The 20,608-nt window shown below is 36.0% G+C and overlaps 1 protein-coding gene across 2 annotated transcripts in view; it reads left to right on the top strand.

Annotated features, from left to right (window-relative positions):
* LOC149540374 (hsp70 nucleotide exchange factor FES1-like) overlaps positions 1-20,608 on the top strand; it is a 157,079-nt gene that overhangs the window by 89,661 nt on the left and 46,810 nt on the right. For both annotated transcript variants that reach the window (XM_089801469.1, XM_089801468.1), the window contains exon 3: positions 4,873-5,023. In XM_089801469.1, coding sequence (XP_089657595.1) covers positions 4,873-5,023 — 151 coding nt within the window. The remainder of the gene's footprint in view (positions 1-4,872; positions 5,024-20,608) is intronic.

Consider the following 20,608-nt stretch of genomic DNA (forward strand, 5'->3'; position numbering starts at 1 on the left):
GAGGTCCTCTAGTTTTCATATTGAAGGGGCATTCTTTTGTGGAATGTCCCATGATCTGGCAGATGTCGCAAAACTGATTCTTTGGATAGGAGCCCTTTGTGTGACCTTCTGCCTTACATTCTGTGCACCATAGTTCGCTTTCCTTTGTTTCTTTCTGCATGTTCTTGAATTCCTTCATCATCTGGATCATGTCCTTCTGGAGGGCTCGGACCTTCTTGCTGTTGCTTTCATCATCACTGCTATCTTCTTCGAAAAACACATTGTCGTCTGACTCAGAGGAGCTACTCTTCTTCTTCTTTTTCATCTTCTGCTTACTTTCCAAGTTCATTGCTCGATTGTATGCTTCAATGTATGATGATGGTGGCACAATCTTCATCTTCTTTCACAGCTTCGGGTGCAGGCTTTCAATGAACCATCTTTTTTGCAGTTCGTCGGCCGGCTTATTTTCCATTTTATTTATCAAGTCTTTTAGTTTCCTGGCACAGACTCAGACAGTTTCGTTCTTCCCTTGCTTAGTATTGTATATCTCCACTACAATCTCATTGTCATCCCACAATAGTTGAAATTTTGTGATAAACTTCTTCTTGATGTTGTCCCAATTGTTTAACTTTTGTGGATCTGCATCGGCAAACCAATCAATTGCGACACCCCGTAGGGTTGCCGAAAATTGTCAGACCCATTCGTTTGTATCTGTTATGCCATTTTCCCTCCAAATTGTTTCACATGTTTTACAGTGTCGGATTGGATCGGCCATACCATCGCCATCAAACTTCGGTAGCTTTTCCTTTGGTCCCGACATTACTATTGGATTTTGTGCACGGGCGTTGTTCAGCCTTGCAACACTGGCACTGTTCACTCTCACATTGGCACTTTGTACTCCCACACCGGCAGTTTGCACTCCCACACCATGGCTTTGCACTCCCACACCGACGATCTGCACTCCCACACCATGGCTTTGCACTCCCACATCGACGATCTGCACTCCCACATTGGCGCTCTGCACTCCCACACCAACGCTTTGCACTCCCACAGTGGCGCTCTCTCCGACAGTTGTCTTATCTCCAACAACTGTTTTCTTTGGTGAAGAAGGGTCTCCCACAGCGGCGCTCTCTCCGACAGTTGTCTTATCTCCAACAGCTGTGTTCTTTGGTGAAGAAGGGTCGTCTCGTTCCGGAAGTGTATCGCGGATGAAGAGTTCACTCCACGCTCGTGTTCCCTTGGCACTCCAAGCCATGTGAGTTAATTCCTTTCCCTCGGTGAAAACAGGTTCAAAAATTCCTCCCTTGCTTCTTCCACCAATTCCACCCACTGTCGAGTCTCCTCCAACAATTCCTCAGTGCTTCAGTGTCCGTCGGCAATCTTCTGAAACCTCCTTCGGCATTCAGCCTGCTGCACCAAAATTAAATTTCCTTGAGCTGTGCAGATTTCGTCTTTGTCCTTCAACTTATTCTTATTTTTGTTTAATTGATTCGGCATGAGTCTTCATTCCAGCCTTTGTTCCAAGTCCATTGGGCAACAACACCAAATGTTTTACCGCATAGATTAAATGATTAACGCACACAGATAATAGATAAGAACAACAGAACTCCTTTTATTATTCTCATATGCCAAAAGATTACATAATGCTTCTGATGATTTACAATGCACCTAGACGGCGTATAAATACTTTCTGCCGAACCTTCCCGAAGGGGTTTGTTGGCTACATAACAATACTAATCTACCCGTCAGCTACAAAATCTTTACTGACAACATGAGCTTGTCGGCTACAGAATTTCTACCGACGACAATGGGGCTATGCTACTAGGATTTATTTCTTTGATACCATAGACAAGAAGCTAAAATGGAGGAAGCCACTTTGTCAAATGATAGGGCCCTTTGCCAGTCTAAGGATGCGAGTAAGGAGTTTGCAAAGAAGATCCAAAAGTCATAGGAGTAGTTAGCTCAAGAAAACAATCTAGTTTTTGTATTGGAGGGGGTAGGAGTTGAGAGGGAGACTCACCAAGTAGAGAGGGATTGGCAAGTGACAAAGATAACCACCCATGTGGCATAGAAGGATATCTTGGTCAACAAACAAGGTAGACAGCTCATAGAAAGGGATGGCAAGTTGTTGGTGAGAAAACAAGAGCTTGAGAAGATTAAGAATCGTCTAGTGGAGGCCTCCCACATCGGGATGGATGGCAGTGAGTGGGAGCTAATGACCAACCAATGGCTCCAATGCCTATGGCAGAAACCTTTTAAGGCTTCTATCTTGATGTTCTCCATACATCCAGGGATATCTTCTTATCCATCTCATTTGATATGGTCTTCAAAGTTGTGTCCAACTCCCCATTTTGTCTCAATTGTTTGGAAGACGACTCCCTTTTTGTAGAGAGCTGATGTACTCGGCAAATGTGTAGTTTTATTCAGAAAAAGAAACATTGTTTTATTTTGTAATGAAAGTGATTAGTTCCCAGCTACATATGGTTGGTAGTTGGTAGTCATGGGCAGTTGGTAGTCTTAACCAACTTGGTACACTATTTTTTTGTTGTTGGTTGTAGCTTGGACATCATTCTCACAGTTGATTGTATGTACTTGCATAACATTGGAATGGAATACATGTTCTATCTTTCTAGAAACTATGCTTGTCCATGATATTCTATGTGCTGTAATTTCTATTCTCATTTATTCTGTGTAATAAATTACTTAGCTTTATCGGAATTAATAAAAATCATATTATGGTCTCTTCTCTTTTCTGTGCTTTTTAATATATGATAAGCAACTTAACTTAGCAATAATATAACGATGAGCATATTTAACTACAGCCTCAATATCGTGGATTGGCTTGCAAGCAAGGTTAGTTTTATATTTCTTAGTTGGCCAGAATTTGTTCAAATGTTTGACTTTGAATTGTAATAAAGTATAATGTTTATTCTTTTTAAAAGCAATCCTTAGCAATCCTTTCAAATCTTCTAAGTCATACCTTCCATATCTTTTAAATTGAACCTTCCAAATCTTCCCAGTGCTGGATAATATTGTTTTATCGGTCGGTTGGTCTAATCATAATAACACGATGCAACTAAAGTCTATTAGTATTATACTTAGCCATCCTTGTGTGTGGATCATGCATTGCAATGATTGGTGTGATGATAGGGTTTTAGTGCTGCTGAATTGGATCATCAAACCAAATTGAAATGGTCATGATAAATGACAATAGAGTAAATTATTGTGACATTAATTTCCCTTTGACATCAATGACAATATTTCTAACAGTATTTAGTTTCTACGTAGAAGTGCAATTAATATCTTCATTTATTGTCATTTAATGTCTTGTAAATGTTATAGTTAGGCACCTTTAGCACTTAAATTTTTAACGGCAATTCTCATGCCTTCTTGTTGTTAAAATTGTTATTCATTGAGTATTGTTTATGTAGAATTCATTATTCATTTAATATATTATGTAGAGCAAGGCATATTTTTCTTCTAAATCGCTATTTCAGATGTTTTGTTTCTTTTTGTTGAGATAAATTAATTAGCTTCTAGCAAGTTTGCAAGTTTCATATGGCAGGCTTTCTTAGAGTTGAAAATTGTGGGTTTGTATAGAATTTTTTATTTTAATTTACCAAAGTTTTTGTGTATCATTTAGAACAATTCAATCTTAATTTACTTGCATTTCCAATCTCTGGATTTAGATGAACAATGCAAGCTTGTATTAATTCTAGGGTTTTGTTTTCAGTCAGAAAGTATAAAATATTTGCTTTGAGTTAATGGGCACTTAGGCTTTTGCTGTAGGGATACAAAAAGACAATTTTAGTTTTATTCAGCATGAGCATGAACAACCTAAAAAATACTTCATAGATTTTCAATAACAAGTATGAGATAAAAAAATTTCATCTGTGGCACCTAGTATTGTCAGGTTCTCCTCATCTGCAGTGGCGATTCAGTAAAGCATCCAGTAAGTGAATGACAAAAGCCATTTGTCTAGCAACAAGAAAACTTTGTTTCACTTCTGGGGAGGAGTTCCCCCCTTTATAATCCTATGCCTTGTCATGCAGCTGCTCATTGGCCTTCACTTGAGATGAAGGCCCAATGCATCTTCCCTACTGACAGAGAGGGAGCTGAACCATGGCCTAGTGGGGGCTAAAGCTTGAAATAGCATCTGCTACTGGGTCTATTTTAATATACGAAATCTGGATTATATGTTTTCTGTCCGAAATATAAAATATCTAGTTTGGTGTGGAAGCAGCATATGCAATAGCTGCCCACTGTTCGTATTGTATGTCGTATTCTAAAGCCATTTTTAATTCTATCTTAAAGGTTGGGGTCTCTTTTCAATCTAGTCAAGCATGAACTAGTAAATTCTAGCTCAACTTTTCTTTTCTCCTGGTTTTTATAGCTGATGGGAATGCCAAAGCAATATCTTCTGCCCCAAGTCTCGTCCATACCATGGCTTAGGTTGTTGTAAATTTTCTTTCACTGCCCTTAATAAATCTTCTGTTTTATTAAACTAGAAAAATTAATGCTCAATCAAAAACTGTTATGCACAATGCAGAAGATTTACTTGAATAGTGGCTGTAATTTCATTCAACAGATTTCCAGTGCAAGTGTCTGATAAAATCAGTACTGGACAACATATTAAGCTCCCTCTATGACAGTATTGAAAAGTAATTAGTTGGAGATTTCATTTTAATTTGTATTACTTTCAGGGACTAAAATGTTGTAGAGAATTTAGATCTCTGATGCTCTCAGGTGAATTTTTTTAAAGAGCTTATGTAAGATGTTACACATAGATCAGTCATTGGGTTCATAGGATTTTTCTTTTAGTTTTTATATCATTGTTGTTTTGAGTGGAAACTTGTTTGAAATGCTGTGCTAACAAATCCATCACAAAAGCAGGAGTTGATGGAGAAGTTACAAATGCCATCGGATGCAGAGCTTATGAAGATAGCAATCACAGATCTTAATAATTCTTCTTTGTCTGTGGATGATCACCATCGAGCTCTACATGAACTTCTTGTTCTTGTAGAACCTATTGATAATGCAAATGGTATACATTTGTTGTGTCTTCGACTACATTTTGAAACTCAGTTGTGAATTCAATAAGCTTGATTTATCACTCATACACATTATATACAAATGCATCAGAATAAGCTTTTGTTTTTTAATTTGAGTAGCTTTTCACTTATTAGGTGAAGGAAGCTCGGGGAAAAACTTATTTTGTTTGTGTTATATTAAAAACAAATATTTTTTAATCTAATTTTTCAATTTTTAGCTTGAATGTTCAAAAGTGATGATGGCTAGGACATGTTTATTATTTAAAAAATAATTACCTTGACATTTTATACAATCTTTTTCAATTAAGTTAATCTTTCAATATTCCTGCTCTTTGGGACTTTTTGATGCATACTTACGAAAAATAAACAGCACTGTTACATGAATTTGTAACACATATAGCTTAACATCTTAAACTCCCTAGACATAATATTATTTTGTTCCATCAAAATATAGATTTTTCTTTAGAGCCTAGGACTAGATTATATTGAATACACATTGGATGTTGAGGAGTGGGGTGTGTGAATTCACATAAACCAAAAATCTTACAATTAATCAATCATCAATATTATCCACCATACAATTTACTGAGAAAATATTGTACTTAAACAACACATAAACACTGAACTGGGAAAAACCAAGGTGAGCACTTGCTCGTGAGATAGATTTGAATTGGTATAATAAGAAATTCGCATATTTAATACTTTTATTCAAGCAATTAACTTCAAATGCTGAAATGAACAATTATGCACATTAACACATTAACACAATGATTTACATGGGAACACAATGTGGGAGAAAACCACGGCAAATAAATGCTTTTTAAAATAAACTTGATCTTTTACAATGCTTTGTAGGCTGCGACCTACTAGGGGCTCCAACCCTATGTTTATGAGCACCGACTCATTGGAAGCTCCAACTCCCACACTTTGCAGGTTGTGACCTACTAGAAGCACCAACCCCCACTACACACAAACTTTGTTCCACCTCGACGATGTTGCTTGTCTTCAACTAGTGATTGATACCTTTATTACACAGCTTATCTTCAATAAATCTGATTTGTATACATGGTCTAAACATACACTCTTATCTGAAGATATCTTCCTTAAGAATGAGTTGCAATCTCCTTTATTTTTCTTTAATATTCTGATTTTTTTCTTCTTATTCTTTTTACTCCACATACTTTTTCCTTTTATCTCTGACATACATAAATCTGTTTTTTTATATATTTCTTTAATTCATGCTCATCTGCTCCTTTATTTTATCCTTTTTCACACACTAAAACTTCTCCCTTCTATATTTCCACTCTTCTATTGCACCCCTGACTTCTCATTTTTTATATAACTACATCATATTTCAAAATGAAATATCTCTTATTTATATTCCACTCATTAAAGAGTCATCTCTTTTAAAATTAAAGAAAAATTACACCTTTTCATTTGGATCATCTTCCCTTATTATAATCGTACCTTTTATTTTAATATTTTCGTTGACTATTGACTAACATTGCTTATGTACAATTAATCCTTAATGTTCAGTTTTTCCACATCGATAAATAACCTTATTTCTTTAAAACCCCAACTTCAGCAGCCTATGTTTCCATCAATGTTTGACCTGTATCGTATCACTGTTGTATGCAACTATTATTTTGTTCTATCACTGCAAATTTGAATACGATAGTTTTCTCTTTATTTACTCGTCTCTGACTGTTGAACATTATTTAGTTTCATTGAGGTGAGACGTCTGGCATCTTCCTTCACGTACTATAGATTCTACATCCTTCACTGTAGATAAGTGTTCAATATACACTCGTCCCAGGGTGCACATAATGAGTTTATCGAACCAAATATCAATATCCCCTTTTTATTTAATACAAAAATCTTTGCGTCCACCTGTCTCTATTTTTATTGTTGTTGCTGACTAGATTTCTACCTGTCCGTACGTTGCCAATAGGTGCTGCATAAATCGTTATTACCACTTCTAAGTATTATTGTTTCAGATGTTGATTTAAATTCCAACCGATGCTGAAGACCTCCGTCAGTATTCTGTTTATCGGGCATCAGTTTATACATCACAAATCTGGGAATTCGTGGTGACTTGACTCAAACTGACTTTTTTGCCCTGTGTATTTATTTCTTGACCTGGCGGTTCAGAAAAATACATATATTTCTTCACAATTGGCACCACACATTCGTATCTGATATCGCTGCTTTTTTCTGTGTATTTCAAACGGCTTATGTGGAAATAGTTCTCTTACATACCACTGTTCGTTGCTCTTTATACTTGTCATCGCTGCATAAATATATCATTGTTTTCTTCTTCTAAATGGAGCGAATATTAAGTTCATCGCTGTTTTTCTATTTTGCGGTAGTTGCTATGTATATGGCATTGCTACGTCCTTTAGCTTTTCTCTGTCCAGCATAAGACACGTCTGTCTTTTGACTTCAATCTGTTCCATTAGATGCGGACTGGAACTTTAGCATACAAAGAAATACGATAATCGTTTATCATATACAAGAATTACATGCCTTCCGATAGCACCTCTATGTTTGTTATATCATCAAACTTTTATAATCAAATTCTTTTCTTCCACAATCGAATATTTGTTTATTGAGTTCTTTGATGACATGGATGATCGACCAGATGTTATATCTCGCTTGCAATAGTCGTTGCATTCATAAAAACTCTTAATTACTGTCTTCTATCACACAGGAAATTAAAGTTTTTATATTGCTGCCAATGATACTTTGATATCCCTGCTTATCCCTGCTTATTATCATCATCCACTTCTTCTATATATGTTGCGGAAGATCGCTGTCTACACTCCAACCCAGTTTCAACCTGATTCACATAATGCTTTCTGCTCTGATATCTTTCGCTAATCCATGAGTTTGTATATATATATATATATATATTTTTTTTTTCTCAGTAAAATAAAACTCTAAGCATGCCAAAATAGTGACGTTGTTTATGAGGTACTAAGTATATGGTCACCATATGCTATCTCCAATATAGTCATTCATTGTCAATGCTGAAAAATGAATCTTATATATATATCCGACTGCACTTGAGTATTTCTTATTGGTCAGTGTGGAGGAACTCCATATCTCGATCATCATTCTTTCATTGCTATTTCTGGAGGATCAATCTCTCCTTCAACCTCAGCTATGATGGGTGCATTCATACTTAATCCCTGATATTCATTTGCCTCATACTCATACCTCTAACATTGATGGTGTTTACACATACAACTTCTTCATCTTTGACATCAATGACAACATTTCCATCAAAATCAGTATGTATATATATATATATGATTGCAAGGATAATATACTTACAAACAAAGGTTCAGTGCGAATATACACTGAATATAGATAGGAGTTAACTGCTTGAGAACTGCAAACAATGGCTCATTGCTAAAGTAGCAAGATACAGAAAAGAACTTGTGCACACAAGACTCACTGTCCTTGAAATAAGATACATTCAATTTTTCATAGTAGATAAAGAGAAATTCTCTTAATAAAGCAGCTGTCTTGCACAACTCTGTCAACCTCAACAACACACTGTCTCTGGACCAAAATATAGGTCACACATAACATGAACCTGTCCGGATAAGAGATGAACAGTAAAACAATACCTGGACCAAAAACATGAAGCGTGATCCACTCCAAGAGAAGGGATCACGGACAGAGTACACAGCCCAATACAAGATCTGCAATTATCAGAACAACTTCCATAGTTAAACGTGTAGCATCACACTGTCCAAAGACCCATATCACTTCCCAGCTGCCTCCAGACACCTACATGCTGTGGTGAGTTCCAAAATTTGTGATGCCCCCCTAAAAAATTGAATTCAATAATATATATCAAAATAAAATAGTAATAAGAATAATTATATAAAAAATTAAATTTTTACATTAAAAATTAAAAAATAATATAAGATGGTGTGATTAGTGACTAATAAAATCTAACCGTTGTTATGAAGAGGATCAGTTAGCAAGAGTTGTGTCCCATCTATTATGAATGGTTGCAATCCTTTCTAATAGCAAGATATAAGATGTTCTCCATCATTCAATTCAACACAGAATGGGAAAGGAAAACAATTATTTACATTTGATATTCAAAATACATATTAACAGTGCCTATTAAAAGAGGACTCATTTTATTAAATTGCTGGCAAGTATCATATGGCAGCATGGTGATATGCTATAACTTATCTAGATATGAATGATGAATTGCAGAATACCATATATGCATTTTACTGGGATCAGAGATCCTTATTTATCCTTATATATATATATATATATATATATGTATGTATACATACATATGTATATGTATACATACATACATATACATATGTATATGTATATATATTAAACATTAATAGTTGTATACATAAACTATATTTCAATCTTATTACTATTTGATTAATAGAAGGGAAGTCTGATATTACCAAGAAGGGGCTTTTATAAATCCGAGCAAATGGATCTTATACCAAGAGAGGTTAGGGGTCAGCCTTCTAGCCTCCGTGATATGGACTTGGACCTGTAAACTTTGAGGGCCATCTTTGAGTTTAAATAGTGATAAGGTTGGATATGAGCATTAAAGATAGCTTAATTCTAGTAACATAAATAACTAATCCAATTAGGGAACACCCCAATTCAGACCCTAATTAAGAAATTTAGGATCAATTAAGTCCCAGCAAGGGACATTACAAATGGTATTAGAGCTATGATTCTGCCATCTTGTGGGTAAATATGAATAAATGAATCATTCTAGTAGAGAAAAAAAAAAAATCAATAATGAGTGTATTATGTGACTTTGTATATACTTTGTGTCTTCATGCATTAATGTGTATACTCTATGTATGCTTCATGTATTCCTTCATTTCATATTTTCAAGTGCATATCCCATGTGTGGTTCTATTTTGTTTACCTAGCATAATAGAATAATTATGAATTTGAGACATACTATCATGCAAATAAGATTTTCGCCAAAATTCAAATGGACCATCATAAGATGTCCGAAGATGAAGACTAAGATCACCTCTCTAAAAATGAGAGAAAATGTAAAGATTCTGAAAATTCTTTGAATCAGACTTCTATTTCCTTCTTTGTTTGCTGACAATGATTTTCTAAGTTCTGAAAATGATGAAGTTTACACTTATAATTCTGATCAAGAATTATATATATCTGCAAATAGATCAGTGTAATATATTGCTGAGAAATTAACCTTAATGGTGTAATATATGGAGAACACCGAACTTCTCTTATGCTGATATAATAAGTAATAATTAACCTTGTGACTGAGAGTATCTTCTGATCTTTAATTGCAGGGTATTGGTGCTTAGAAGAGCAGACTTAATTGTTTTTGTGTGTTCTCTAACTGCACCAATAACCCTACTATATATCCTTGCTAAAGGGTATGTCCCTAAAAGGGACATATCCCTTCCCAAACTAGTATTAATTAAACCTCCTCGAAGTCGGCGATCTGGGAAGACAAAACTAATAACACTTAACTAACAATGTGTTAGTTTAGTTAAGCATAATAGAGTTTCTTCATGAGAAGTCACCGGCTCCTATAGGCAGAGATATATATAATATGATGCTAGTCTGAAGATATATAATGATAAGAAGAGGAAGTACGGTCTGTACTATCAAACCTGTAGGTTATCTAGTTAGATATACTTAACACTCCCTCTTAACTTGATAATCCTATAGAGATATTATATCTAGCAACACCAATATAGATGAATAAGCAAGAATTAATACTCTATATCTGTCTGATTCTTCTTAGTATGTGGTATCATAGAACACATGATATAAAGTCATATTACTAAACCTGTGATATGACAAATCACTACTACTAGTGATAATATACAAGATAAATCTAAAGAGTAATCTCTTCATTTATCCAAGTTGTGATTCATAGAAACTGGTATTTCTATATCACAACAAGATCCTGAGTTTAAGATCTACGAGAATGTAGGATAAACCTGGAGAATACTAAGATTCTTCCTTTATCCAATTTTGTGACTCACGAACATAGCACTGTCAACATCACAATATGATCTAAAACTCATCTACATCTTACAGTAAAACTCTATTGTTTAGTACATTATCTAAGAGATCGTCATCTCTCATAATTCCTTTTATACAAGTGTTCATCATTTCGGAGATCGTCACCTCTAAAATAATGAATACAAATGGTGGAGCCCATAACAGTCAATAGCCTGACAAAATAAAATTATTTAATTAATAATCAAGAGAGTACAAATGGATTACAACTCAACCATACCAAGTCTCCTCCTGAAGTGTTCTATCTTCACTCTAGATAGAGGTTTGGTGAGTATGTTTATTGTCTGATCTGCAGAGCAAATGTATTTCAATTTTACAAAATTCCTGTCTACCATATCTCTTACATAATGGTAAGAAATTTCAATATGCTTAGCCCTGTCATGGAAAACTGGATTCACTAAGAGCATAATGGAACTTTGATTATCACAATGAATAATCGTAGGATTCATGGCTTGCCCAAATAATCCCACAAGTAACTTCCTCAGCCAGATTGCTTCTCGAGAGGCCATCGTTGCTGCAATGCATTCGACTTCTGTGAAACTCTAAGCTTCTGAAGACTGCTTTCTGCATATTCAAGATATCATTGCTGATCCTAAACTGAAATAGCATCCTGAAGTACTTTTCCTATCTTGAACACTTCCACCCCAATCTGAATCAGTGAATCCATGTAAGTCTAAAGCAACTTTCTCATATTTAATTTTAAGTATCTCATAATGTGTTTAATTGCAACTAGGTGAATCTCCTTTGGTTCACACATAAACTGACTTAAGGCATTAATTGCATAGCAAATATCTAGTCTTGTATTTATTAAGTACATAAGGGACCCAATCATCTATCTGTAGAGAGTAGAATCTATGGAAGGTGATTCTGTTGCTATTACCTTAAGTTTATGTAGATTAGTCTCCATTGGAGACGACATAGGTTTGCAATTCCATATTCCAAATCTCTTCAAAATGTCTGATGTATACTTTCCTTGATTAAGTATGATACTATCAGAATTCTACCATACTTCTAGTCCTAGGAAGTAATGAAGGAGTCCCAAATCTTTCATTTTGAATTCTCTAGTTAGATCTTTCTTGCACTGATTTATGAGATGATCATGACCTATTATTAGTAAATCATCGACATACAGTATCAAAATTCCCATATCATCTTTATCTCTTTTATAATATAAATTTGGATCAACTTCATTCTTGGAGAATCTCAAGCTGGTGAGATACTTATCAATTCTTTCATACTAGGGCCTGGGAGCCTGTTTAAGCCCATAGAGAGCTTTCTTGAGCCTGCAAACAAAAGTGTTAGGATCATGAGTTTCAAATCCTTCTGGTTGCTCCAGATATGCTTCTTCTAAAATCTTTTCATATAGGAATGTTGTTTTTACATCCATCTGATGCACCTTCCATCCCTTTGATGCAGCAATTGCTAAGACTGCTCTTACAGAGGTATATCTGGCAACAGGAGCAAAGGTTTCTTCATAATCAATCTCTTCTTTATGAGAAAATCCTCTGGCTACAAATCTGGCTTTATACTTCTCAATACTACCGTCAGTAGCATGTTTTATTTTAAATATCCACTTGGAAGAAACAACAAATTTTCCTTTAGGTCTTGGAACAATTTCCCAAACATCATTTTTCATAATAGATTGGTATTCTTCTGTCTTAGGTTCTTTCCAAGCTGTATGTTTAATAGCATTAGAAGGATCGGTTGGTTCTGTTTTGGATAAATCACTCACGTTTGCTCTATAACTAGAGAATTTTTTAGGTCTTTTGCTTTCTCTGACTATTCCGGAAGATGCAACAAAGTACCAAGCTGCTTCAACTATTTTAATGGCCCAAAGTGGTCTTTTCTTTGAATTTTCTTCAAGGTTCATATTTTGAATTTCATCTTCAATTTCTTCTAAATTCTCCCTTTGGGACCCAAATTCACTATTTCTTTTAGAACTAGATAAAGAAGAAGGTTCATCAGAACTTATGGCTCTTTTGAATGCAAGATCTTCTTCAAAGATTACATCCCTTCTAAGTTCAATGCTTTTCTGTCTAGGTATGAAAATCCTATATGCCTTAGATGTTTCACTATACCCTACAAAAATACCTTTCCTCCCAGAGGGTTCTAACTTGGTTCTCTTTTCTTTTGGAACATGGATATATACAGAACACCCAAAAATTCGAAGATGACTTACATTGAGTTTTACTTTAGTAAATACTTCTTCAAGGGTTTTATCTTTAAGATAGGAATGAGGGCTTCTATTTTGAATACAGACAACAATACAAGAGGCTTTTACCCAAAGATAATATTTTAGATTTTGGTCAAAAATCATAGCTCTAGCAGCTCCTATACTTGTCCTATTCTTTCTTTTTGCTACCTCGTTTTGTTTTGGATTATAAGGAACAGTGTACTCCCTCTTAATCCCTAATTCTTTACAAAACTTTTTAATCAAATCTGAGGTATATTCTCCTCTGTTATCAGTTCTAAGGGTTTTAATTTTATGTTTTCAAAAATTTTCAGTTAATGCTTTAAATTCTTTAAATCTTTGTAGGATTTCTTCTAATTCCTTGCATTTTAAAAAGTAAATCCATATTTTCCTAGAGAAGTCATCTATGAACAAGATATAATACCAAAATCCTCCAAGAGAAGGAACAGACATATGTCCACAGAAATCTGAATGAATTAATTCTAGTACATTATTTGTTTTCCTAGTACTATCATGAAAGGGACTTCTGGTGTTCTTACCCAGAGCACACCCTTTGCAAATACTTGGGTGGTCTTTATTTAGTTTAGGTAATTCAGTAACCATCTTCTCCATAGTTGATAAAGTTTTGAAATTTAGATGCCCTAATCTTCTGTGCTATATTTCATTTATATATGTAGCTTCATGAATGTTAGTACCCGATATGGTTGCAATTTTAAAATTTGTAATTTTTGTTTTTGAACCACTTTGAACCGAGGTTCAAAGTGGTTTGAAGTGGTTCAGTGGTTCAAATGACCTATCTTGCAAGTTCAACATAAGCAAAATCTGGAATGTTCTTATGGGTTCAAAATGTAACGATTCAAATGCTCAATGTTCAAGCTGGAATTCGAAGCTTAAAGGTTGGTGATATGAATCAGTTTGAGAAGTAAAGGTTCGACAAGTCCAGAATTTGAGATGCAGAAGAAAAGATCAAAACCTTACATACTTCTGGTGACTCGACATAAATTGGTTTAAAAAGTGTCAAAGTATAGAAGCTCAGAGTGCAAGGTCTAAAGTGCAGAATGGACAGGCTCAACTAGTTTAGATATTCCCGTAATGTAGTTTCAAATGGTTCAAGAGAATGAATCTTTAAAGTATATAAAGTTAGAATGCCAATAGTTGGCATATAAAAGTATCAAGTGTCCATGCAAAATTTGCAACCTCCCAATTTTAAACCAACTGTGACCTCCATTGATGATATCATTCGTTCGCCACTGCAGTATATTTAAGTAGCTCGTGAGACACAGATAGACTGAGAATGAACAATGGTAGGTATCTTGAATCAAAAGATCATGTAAACTGTTTGGCAAGATGTGTTAAGGACAATAACTTGACATTTGCATATATTGGGTGTCAATTTTTCCCGTGATTGAACATTCGGACACATGGTTCAAGTCATAAGGCAATAATGTTGAATTAAAACAAAAAAAAAGGGTACCGCCATGTGCAAGTTTTATGCTCGATTTCAGAATCAAGACCAAGAAGTTATATCTGTTCTTGGGTGGACATTCATAACCCGTAGGCCCTCCCATTGCAAAAATTTACAATTGTCGAGCATTTTGGGTGGAAGCATCGAGTTTGCCAGAGAAGTCTCGAAAACTCTGAAATTGTTCACAATTACATCCCGAGCACATTTGATGACCCACCGTATGCATAGGATTGGTGACATCAAAGACACCTTATACCACGGAACTTGCAGGAAGGATGAGCAAAGCTGGGAGTTCCATTGGCAGCGCGGAAGAAACACAGGAAGCTCTAAACTTCTTTGCAGAGAGGAAAGTCTCATGTCAAAACGTTGTGCAAATATGGATTGTGCGGGTTCCTGGTATCGGTTTTGTTTGCACAGACTTTGAGCTTAGATTTGCAAGCTTTATGTATCTGACAAACCTTTTCAGACTTTATGGGTGGAGCATCCTCCACAACAGCATTACTTACAACAGCTCTTGGGATTTCCATATGTAGGGGCCGCTGAAATTGGAATTATTGCAGACACACATTATTCAAACAGCCATCTCTATTGAACCACTCGGCTGGGATGGTGTTTTGGGTGAGAAAAATGGTTCAAAACCATTAAGGGTGAACTTGACAAGAAAATTGATCTAGTTGTCCTTGTCCATAATCTCGCACACAAGATACCTATGTTGCATCGGAGAGTTGATGCCACCCAACCCTGTCTTGCACTTCTGTTGCTTATGGATGAAGTTACTGCTGCTGGTATCCCATTACATGCAAATATGCTCTTAGTGCAGTTCAATGAAATTCAGCATCAAGAGCTGTTACTGAAATTTACTGAGTACCCTCAAACATGTCTGTGATTCTTAACTCGTGTGCCTATGTTGTTTATGGAACTAGAACTGAAACACACGCCACATATCTAGAACAGATATTGAGAGAAGGATTTGGTCATCCAGCAATGGAGGAAATAATAATGTGGAGTGCTCTTCACCCGAATGGGTGTTATAGAATGTGTTTGACTGACAGAATCCCCGAGATCAGAAAATCCCTCAACTCTAAGGCAAACGAGAGATATTGACACATTGTGAATGTAGAAAATGAAAGGTTTGTCATAGGAAATAAGGTAGCTCGGGTCCCCTCACGAAGAAATATGTTGAAAGCCACAAGTGAACATAAAACAAATAAACTCCCATCATTTTCAGCTCACGGGTCTTTCGGCAGTCGCATAGTAATGGTTTGATAAAACTAATGATTCCTCTCAATAAAGAAGAGCAAAGATACCCCTGCACTTGAGCATTTTTGAAATCACAATCAGAAGGTTTTCGTATTCAATAATTGTATTTATTCAGGGAGAGAAGGTTATGACATCTCTTGGCAAATTAATTTTGATAGTCTGGCCGTTTGTAGTGTCGATCTTAAATTCAAGCTATACAGCTAGCCTTGCATCCTATCTCACTAGTCAGCAATCGGCCTCGACAATACAAGATATAGGCTCTCTGGGAGCAAGCAATACCCCCATAGGCCATTTGAATTTTTCATTTGTTAAACATTACCTCATCTATGAGCTAAAAATTGATGAGAGCAGATTGGTATCTCTTTCAAAGGTAGAAAACTACGTTGATCTTCTCAGGAATGGAACAGTTGATGCTGTTGTCGATAAGACACCATATATTTACATGCCCATGTCAAAGCATTGTGGTGAATTCGAGATTGTGAGCCGGCAATCCTGCAGGGGAGGATTTGGATTTTTATTTGTCAAAGGGTCTCCAGTGGTCCCAGAAATGACATCTGCAGTGCTAAATATCACTCAGAACAAAACAGAGTTAGACACAATTCGCAGCCGATGGTTTGGTTCATATCCTTCTTCATCACATGCCTGTAATGTTGAAGGCAGTGATGTTTCTAAAGGACATGAGGAATCCCGAATGCAACAGTTAAGCCTCAGGAAAGCATCAAGCTTATTTCATACCCGATTAAACATTGTTACAAGGTTCTAAGTAATTGACATTTGCCAGTCAAATTTAATGTACATACAGAGCCCATCTAATGAAGGAGACGTAAAGTCATAATATAATCAAATTATTGTTTTGGCTCGAGGAGATAAAGATAGGGGAAAATGATTTCAAGAATTAGTTTTGAAACCGAAAAGAAACTGACCAAAAGAAGATAAATAGGCAGCAACAAGAAGGGCCGGGTGTTCCACTTCTTTTTGGTACTGGAGACTTTAGCGCTGCAGGACAGAAGAGTTATGTGGGAGTTCTATTTTTCCCTTAAGGGAGATTTTATGCTGCTGCAAAGGGAAGGGTAGAAGGTTAGAATTTTAGATAGGTAGATGTTGTAAAGACAGTAATTGATAGGTATTGTGTGGATGTTTTGGTTTTTAAATGACTTTGTGCATGCAGAAATTCAATATCCGTATATGTATCATCTTGAATACAGCTTAGAAACTTTATGTTTGGGCATGTTAAATCAGTATTACTTTGTGAATCCTAGTTTACCAATTCAAGATATTTGGTTACTGTCCTTATTGCAAATTCATGGTGTCATTTTTGCTGTTAGAAATAATCTATACCTCACAATCTAAGAATTTGTGAGAGATCCTTTCGTACTTTTAGGTAGAAGTGCAAAATATTTAAATTCACTGTATATCATACATGGGGAGTTGTACCCGATAAAATTCAGAGGAGGGTTATCAATCCAATGATAACCTATCCAACTGTTGGTGCCGATTAGTCCTTTCACTTGGGCATTCAGGGTCAGATTTGCACGTATTTTCTCAGAGGACAATCTGTTCACTAACAATGAACTAGGGCTTGAATAGATTGACTAGATTCTGTATTCAATTCATACAAATATCCTTTTCTTTGAACAATTAACTTTGCTTTCTTGATGGAGGAGTTCTTAGCCCAAGTTAATACTTTGTCATCCATGAATGCAACATTGTGCCCATCATCTTCAAGTGTTGTAATTGAGATTAGGTTTCTTTTAATTCCTGGTACATAGAGTACACCTTTAAGAAGAAGAGTATTTCCTGATTTTAGTTTCAAAGTACAATTTCCAATTCCTTCAATGGAGTGTGCTGAATTATCACCAATTGCAACTTCGTTAACCTTCTTTGATAAAGAGTCTAGAGTTTCTTTGTATCCCGTTATATGTCTAGAAGATCCACTATCAATTACCCATGCTTTATTTGAAATTTCATTTGATAGAGAGGAATACAAAACACGGTTTTCAAGATCATAAGTATCTACTTCTCTAATAACATTTGTGCAGTTTGCTTGTTGTTTGGAATTTTCGAGACAACTAGATCTGTAGTGTCCAAATTTTTCACATTTGAAACACTTTATTTTAGATAGGTCTTTCTTGGGTTTTCCATTCTTTTGATTTCCCTTTTTCTTCTTGAAATGCTTCTTCTTGCCCTTATAGGAGTTTGTATTAAGAATGTGAAGTTCTTCATCTTCTGATTTCAGTTTCCCTCCGTTCTTTAGTTTTCTGGATTTCTCTTGAAGATAATCGTTTTTTAGTTTGTTAAAGTTTGGAAGATTATCTCTGGCATTTATTCCTTGCGCAAATGTCTCCCATGAATCTGGCAATCTATCTGTAGCCATAAATGTTAATATGGTGTCACTAATGGTGGTTCCTATACTTAATAGCTCATCTCTAATGCCGGCAACTCTAAGGAAGTAAGAATTTATCTATTCTCCTTTCTTTATCTGAATGTGATTCAATTGTCTTTTTAGTGCAAGAACCCTAGTTGCATTGTTTACTTCATATGCATTTTGTAATGCATTCATCATATCAAAGCCAGTTTGATGTTTTGTAAGCATAGGTACGATATCATTTTTTACTCCATCCAAGATGATTTGAATAGCTTTTCTATTTCCTCTACTCCAGATAGATTTGTGAGGTTCAACTGGGGGTTGTTTAGATGCTCCATCAACGAATTGTTTTACGTCATTCTCTTCAAGAATCATCATGATCATGAATTTCCAGGCTTCAAAGTGCTCTTTCCCATCAAACCTATCCTTGGGTCTGATTGTGTATGCCATTGAAGATAGAAGATAGTTGCTAGATATATATGGAGTCTGAAGATTGAATTTTGTAGAGCCTAGGTTCAACTACCAGAGCTCTGATTCCATGTAAAGATTCTGAAAATTCTTTGCATCAGACTTCTATTGGCTTCTTTGTCTGTTGACAATGATTTTCTAAGTTCAAAATATGATGAGATTTACACTTATAATTCTGATCCAAGAATTATATATCTGCAAATAGATCAATGTAATATATTGGTGAGAAATTAACCTTAATGATGTAATATATGGAGAACACCAAATTCCTCTTATGCTGATATAATAAGAAATAATTAACCTTTTGACTGAGAGTATCTTCTGATCTTTAATTGCAGGGTATTGGTGCTTAGAAGAGCATACTTAATTGTTTCTGTGTGTTCTCTAACTGCACCAATAACCCTCTTATATATCCTTGCTAAAGGGTATGTCCCTAAAAGGGACATATCCCTTCCTAAACTAGTATCAATTTGATGCAGGAGCATCCTAGGTTGCCTTGTTATCCTACTCATTTTGTTCACCTAGTAATTCCTTCATGTGCTGAGTTACTATAGCACTCTTCATGTGCTGACTTATTGTAGCATTCCTTCATGTGCCGAGTTACTGTAGCACTCTTCATGTGCCGAGTTATTGTAGCATTCCTTCATGTGCCGAGTTGTCCAGTTGATGCCGAGTTGCCAATTTCCAATTGATGCCGAGTGCCAGTTTCTAGTTGATGCTGAGTGTCTGTTTCCAGTTGATGCCGAGTGATGCCGAGTGCCAGTTTTCACTTGATGTCGAGTGCTAGTTTCCAATGGATGCCGAGTGCCAGTTTCCTAGTGGGTGCCGAGTTGTCTATTTTTGGTTCTTAGTGGGAGCTGACTTGCGTATTTAATTTCGATTGTGAATTTAATGATAGGATCTTGTGTCAGCCTTCCTCTTATGTAATGATTCTAGAATGATCTGTAAGCCGTTTTGGCAAGTATAAATAGAGAGTTTGTCGTCGATAGAAATTGTGTATCAGCCGACGGGTCCCTTCGGAAAGGAAATTGTGTATCGGCCGACAGGTCCCTTCGGAAAGGTTCTTGTTATGTAGCTGACAGGTCCCTTCAGAAAGGTTTTTGTTATGTAGCGACATGTTGTATGTGGCTGACGGACTCCTTCGGGAAAGTTCTTCGAAAAGTATTTATAACCCCTTCGGGAAGCATTGTATTCAGGAGATCTTATCATGGAAGCATAATGTACTATTTGGCATATGCGAATAATAATAAGAAGATTTCTGTTGTTCGTGTTTGTGTTGATTGTCTGTGTGCAATTCTTAATTAACCTATGCGGTAAACATTTGGCGCCGTTGCCCAATAGACCTGGTATACAGGCAGGCGGATATGAATTAAATGCCGAATCAATTGAACAAGAATAAGAATAAGTTGAAGGAAAAGGATGACATACACATTGCGCTGGAAAATTTAATTTTGGCTCAGCAGACAGAGCGTCGAAGGAGATTTTAGAAGATTGCTGATGGAAACAAGAGCGCGGAAGGATTGTTGAAGGAGACTCGATAGCGGCTCATTTTGGTGGAAGAAGCGAGGGAGGAGTTTCTGAACCTGCATACGCCACGGGAAGAGAATCCTAACAGAAGGAGATCGACTCGCACGGCTCGAAGTGCCGAAGGAGCACGAGCGTGGAGTGACCTCTTCGTTCGAGATATACTTTCGGAACAAACAACTTCGGTTGACGAACCCTCTTCTTCACTAAACAGCACGGAAGTCGAA

This window comes from Cupressus sempervirens, chromosome 9, assembly GCF_028749045.1.
Source record: "Cupressus sempervirens isolate cs-2001-9-10 chromosome 9, ASM2874904v1, whole genome shotgun sequence".
NCBI lineage: Eukaryota > Viridiplantae > Streptophyta > Pinopsida > Cupressales > Cupressaceae > Cupressus > Cupressus sempervirens.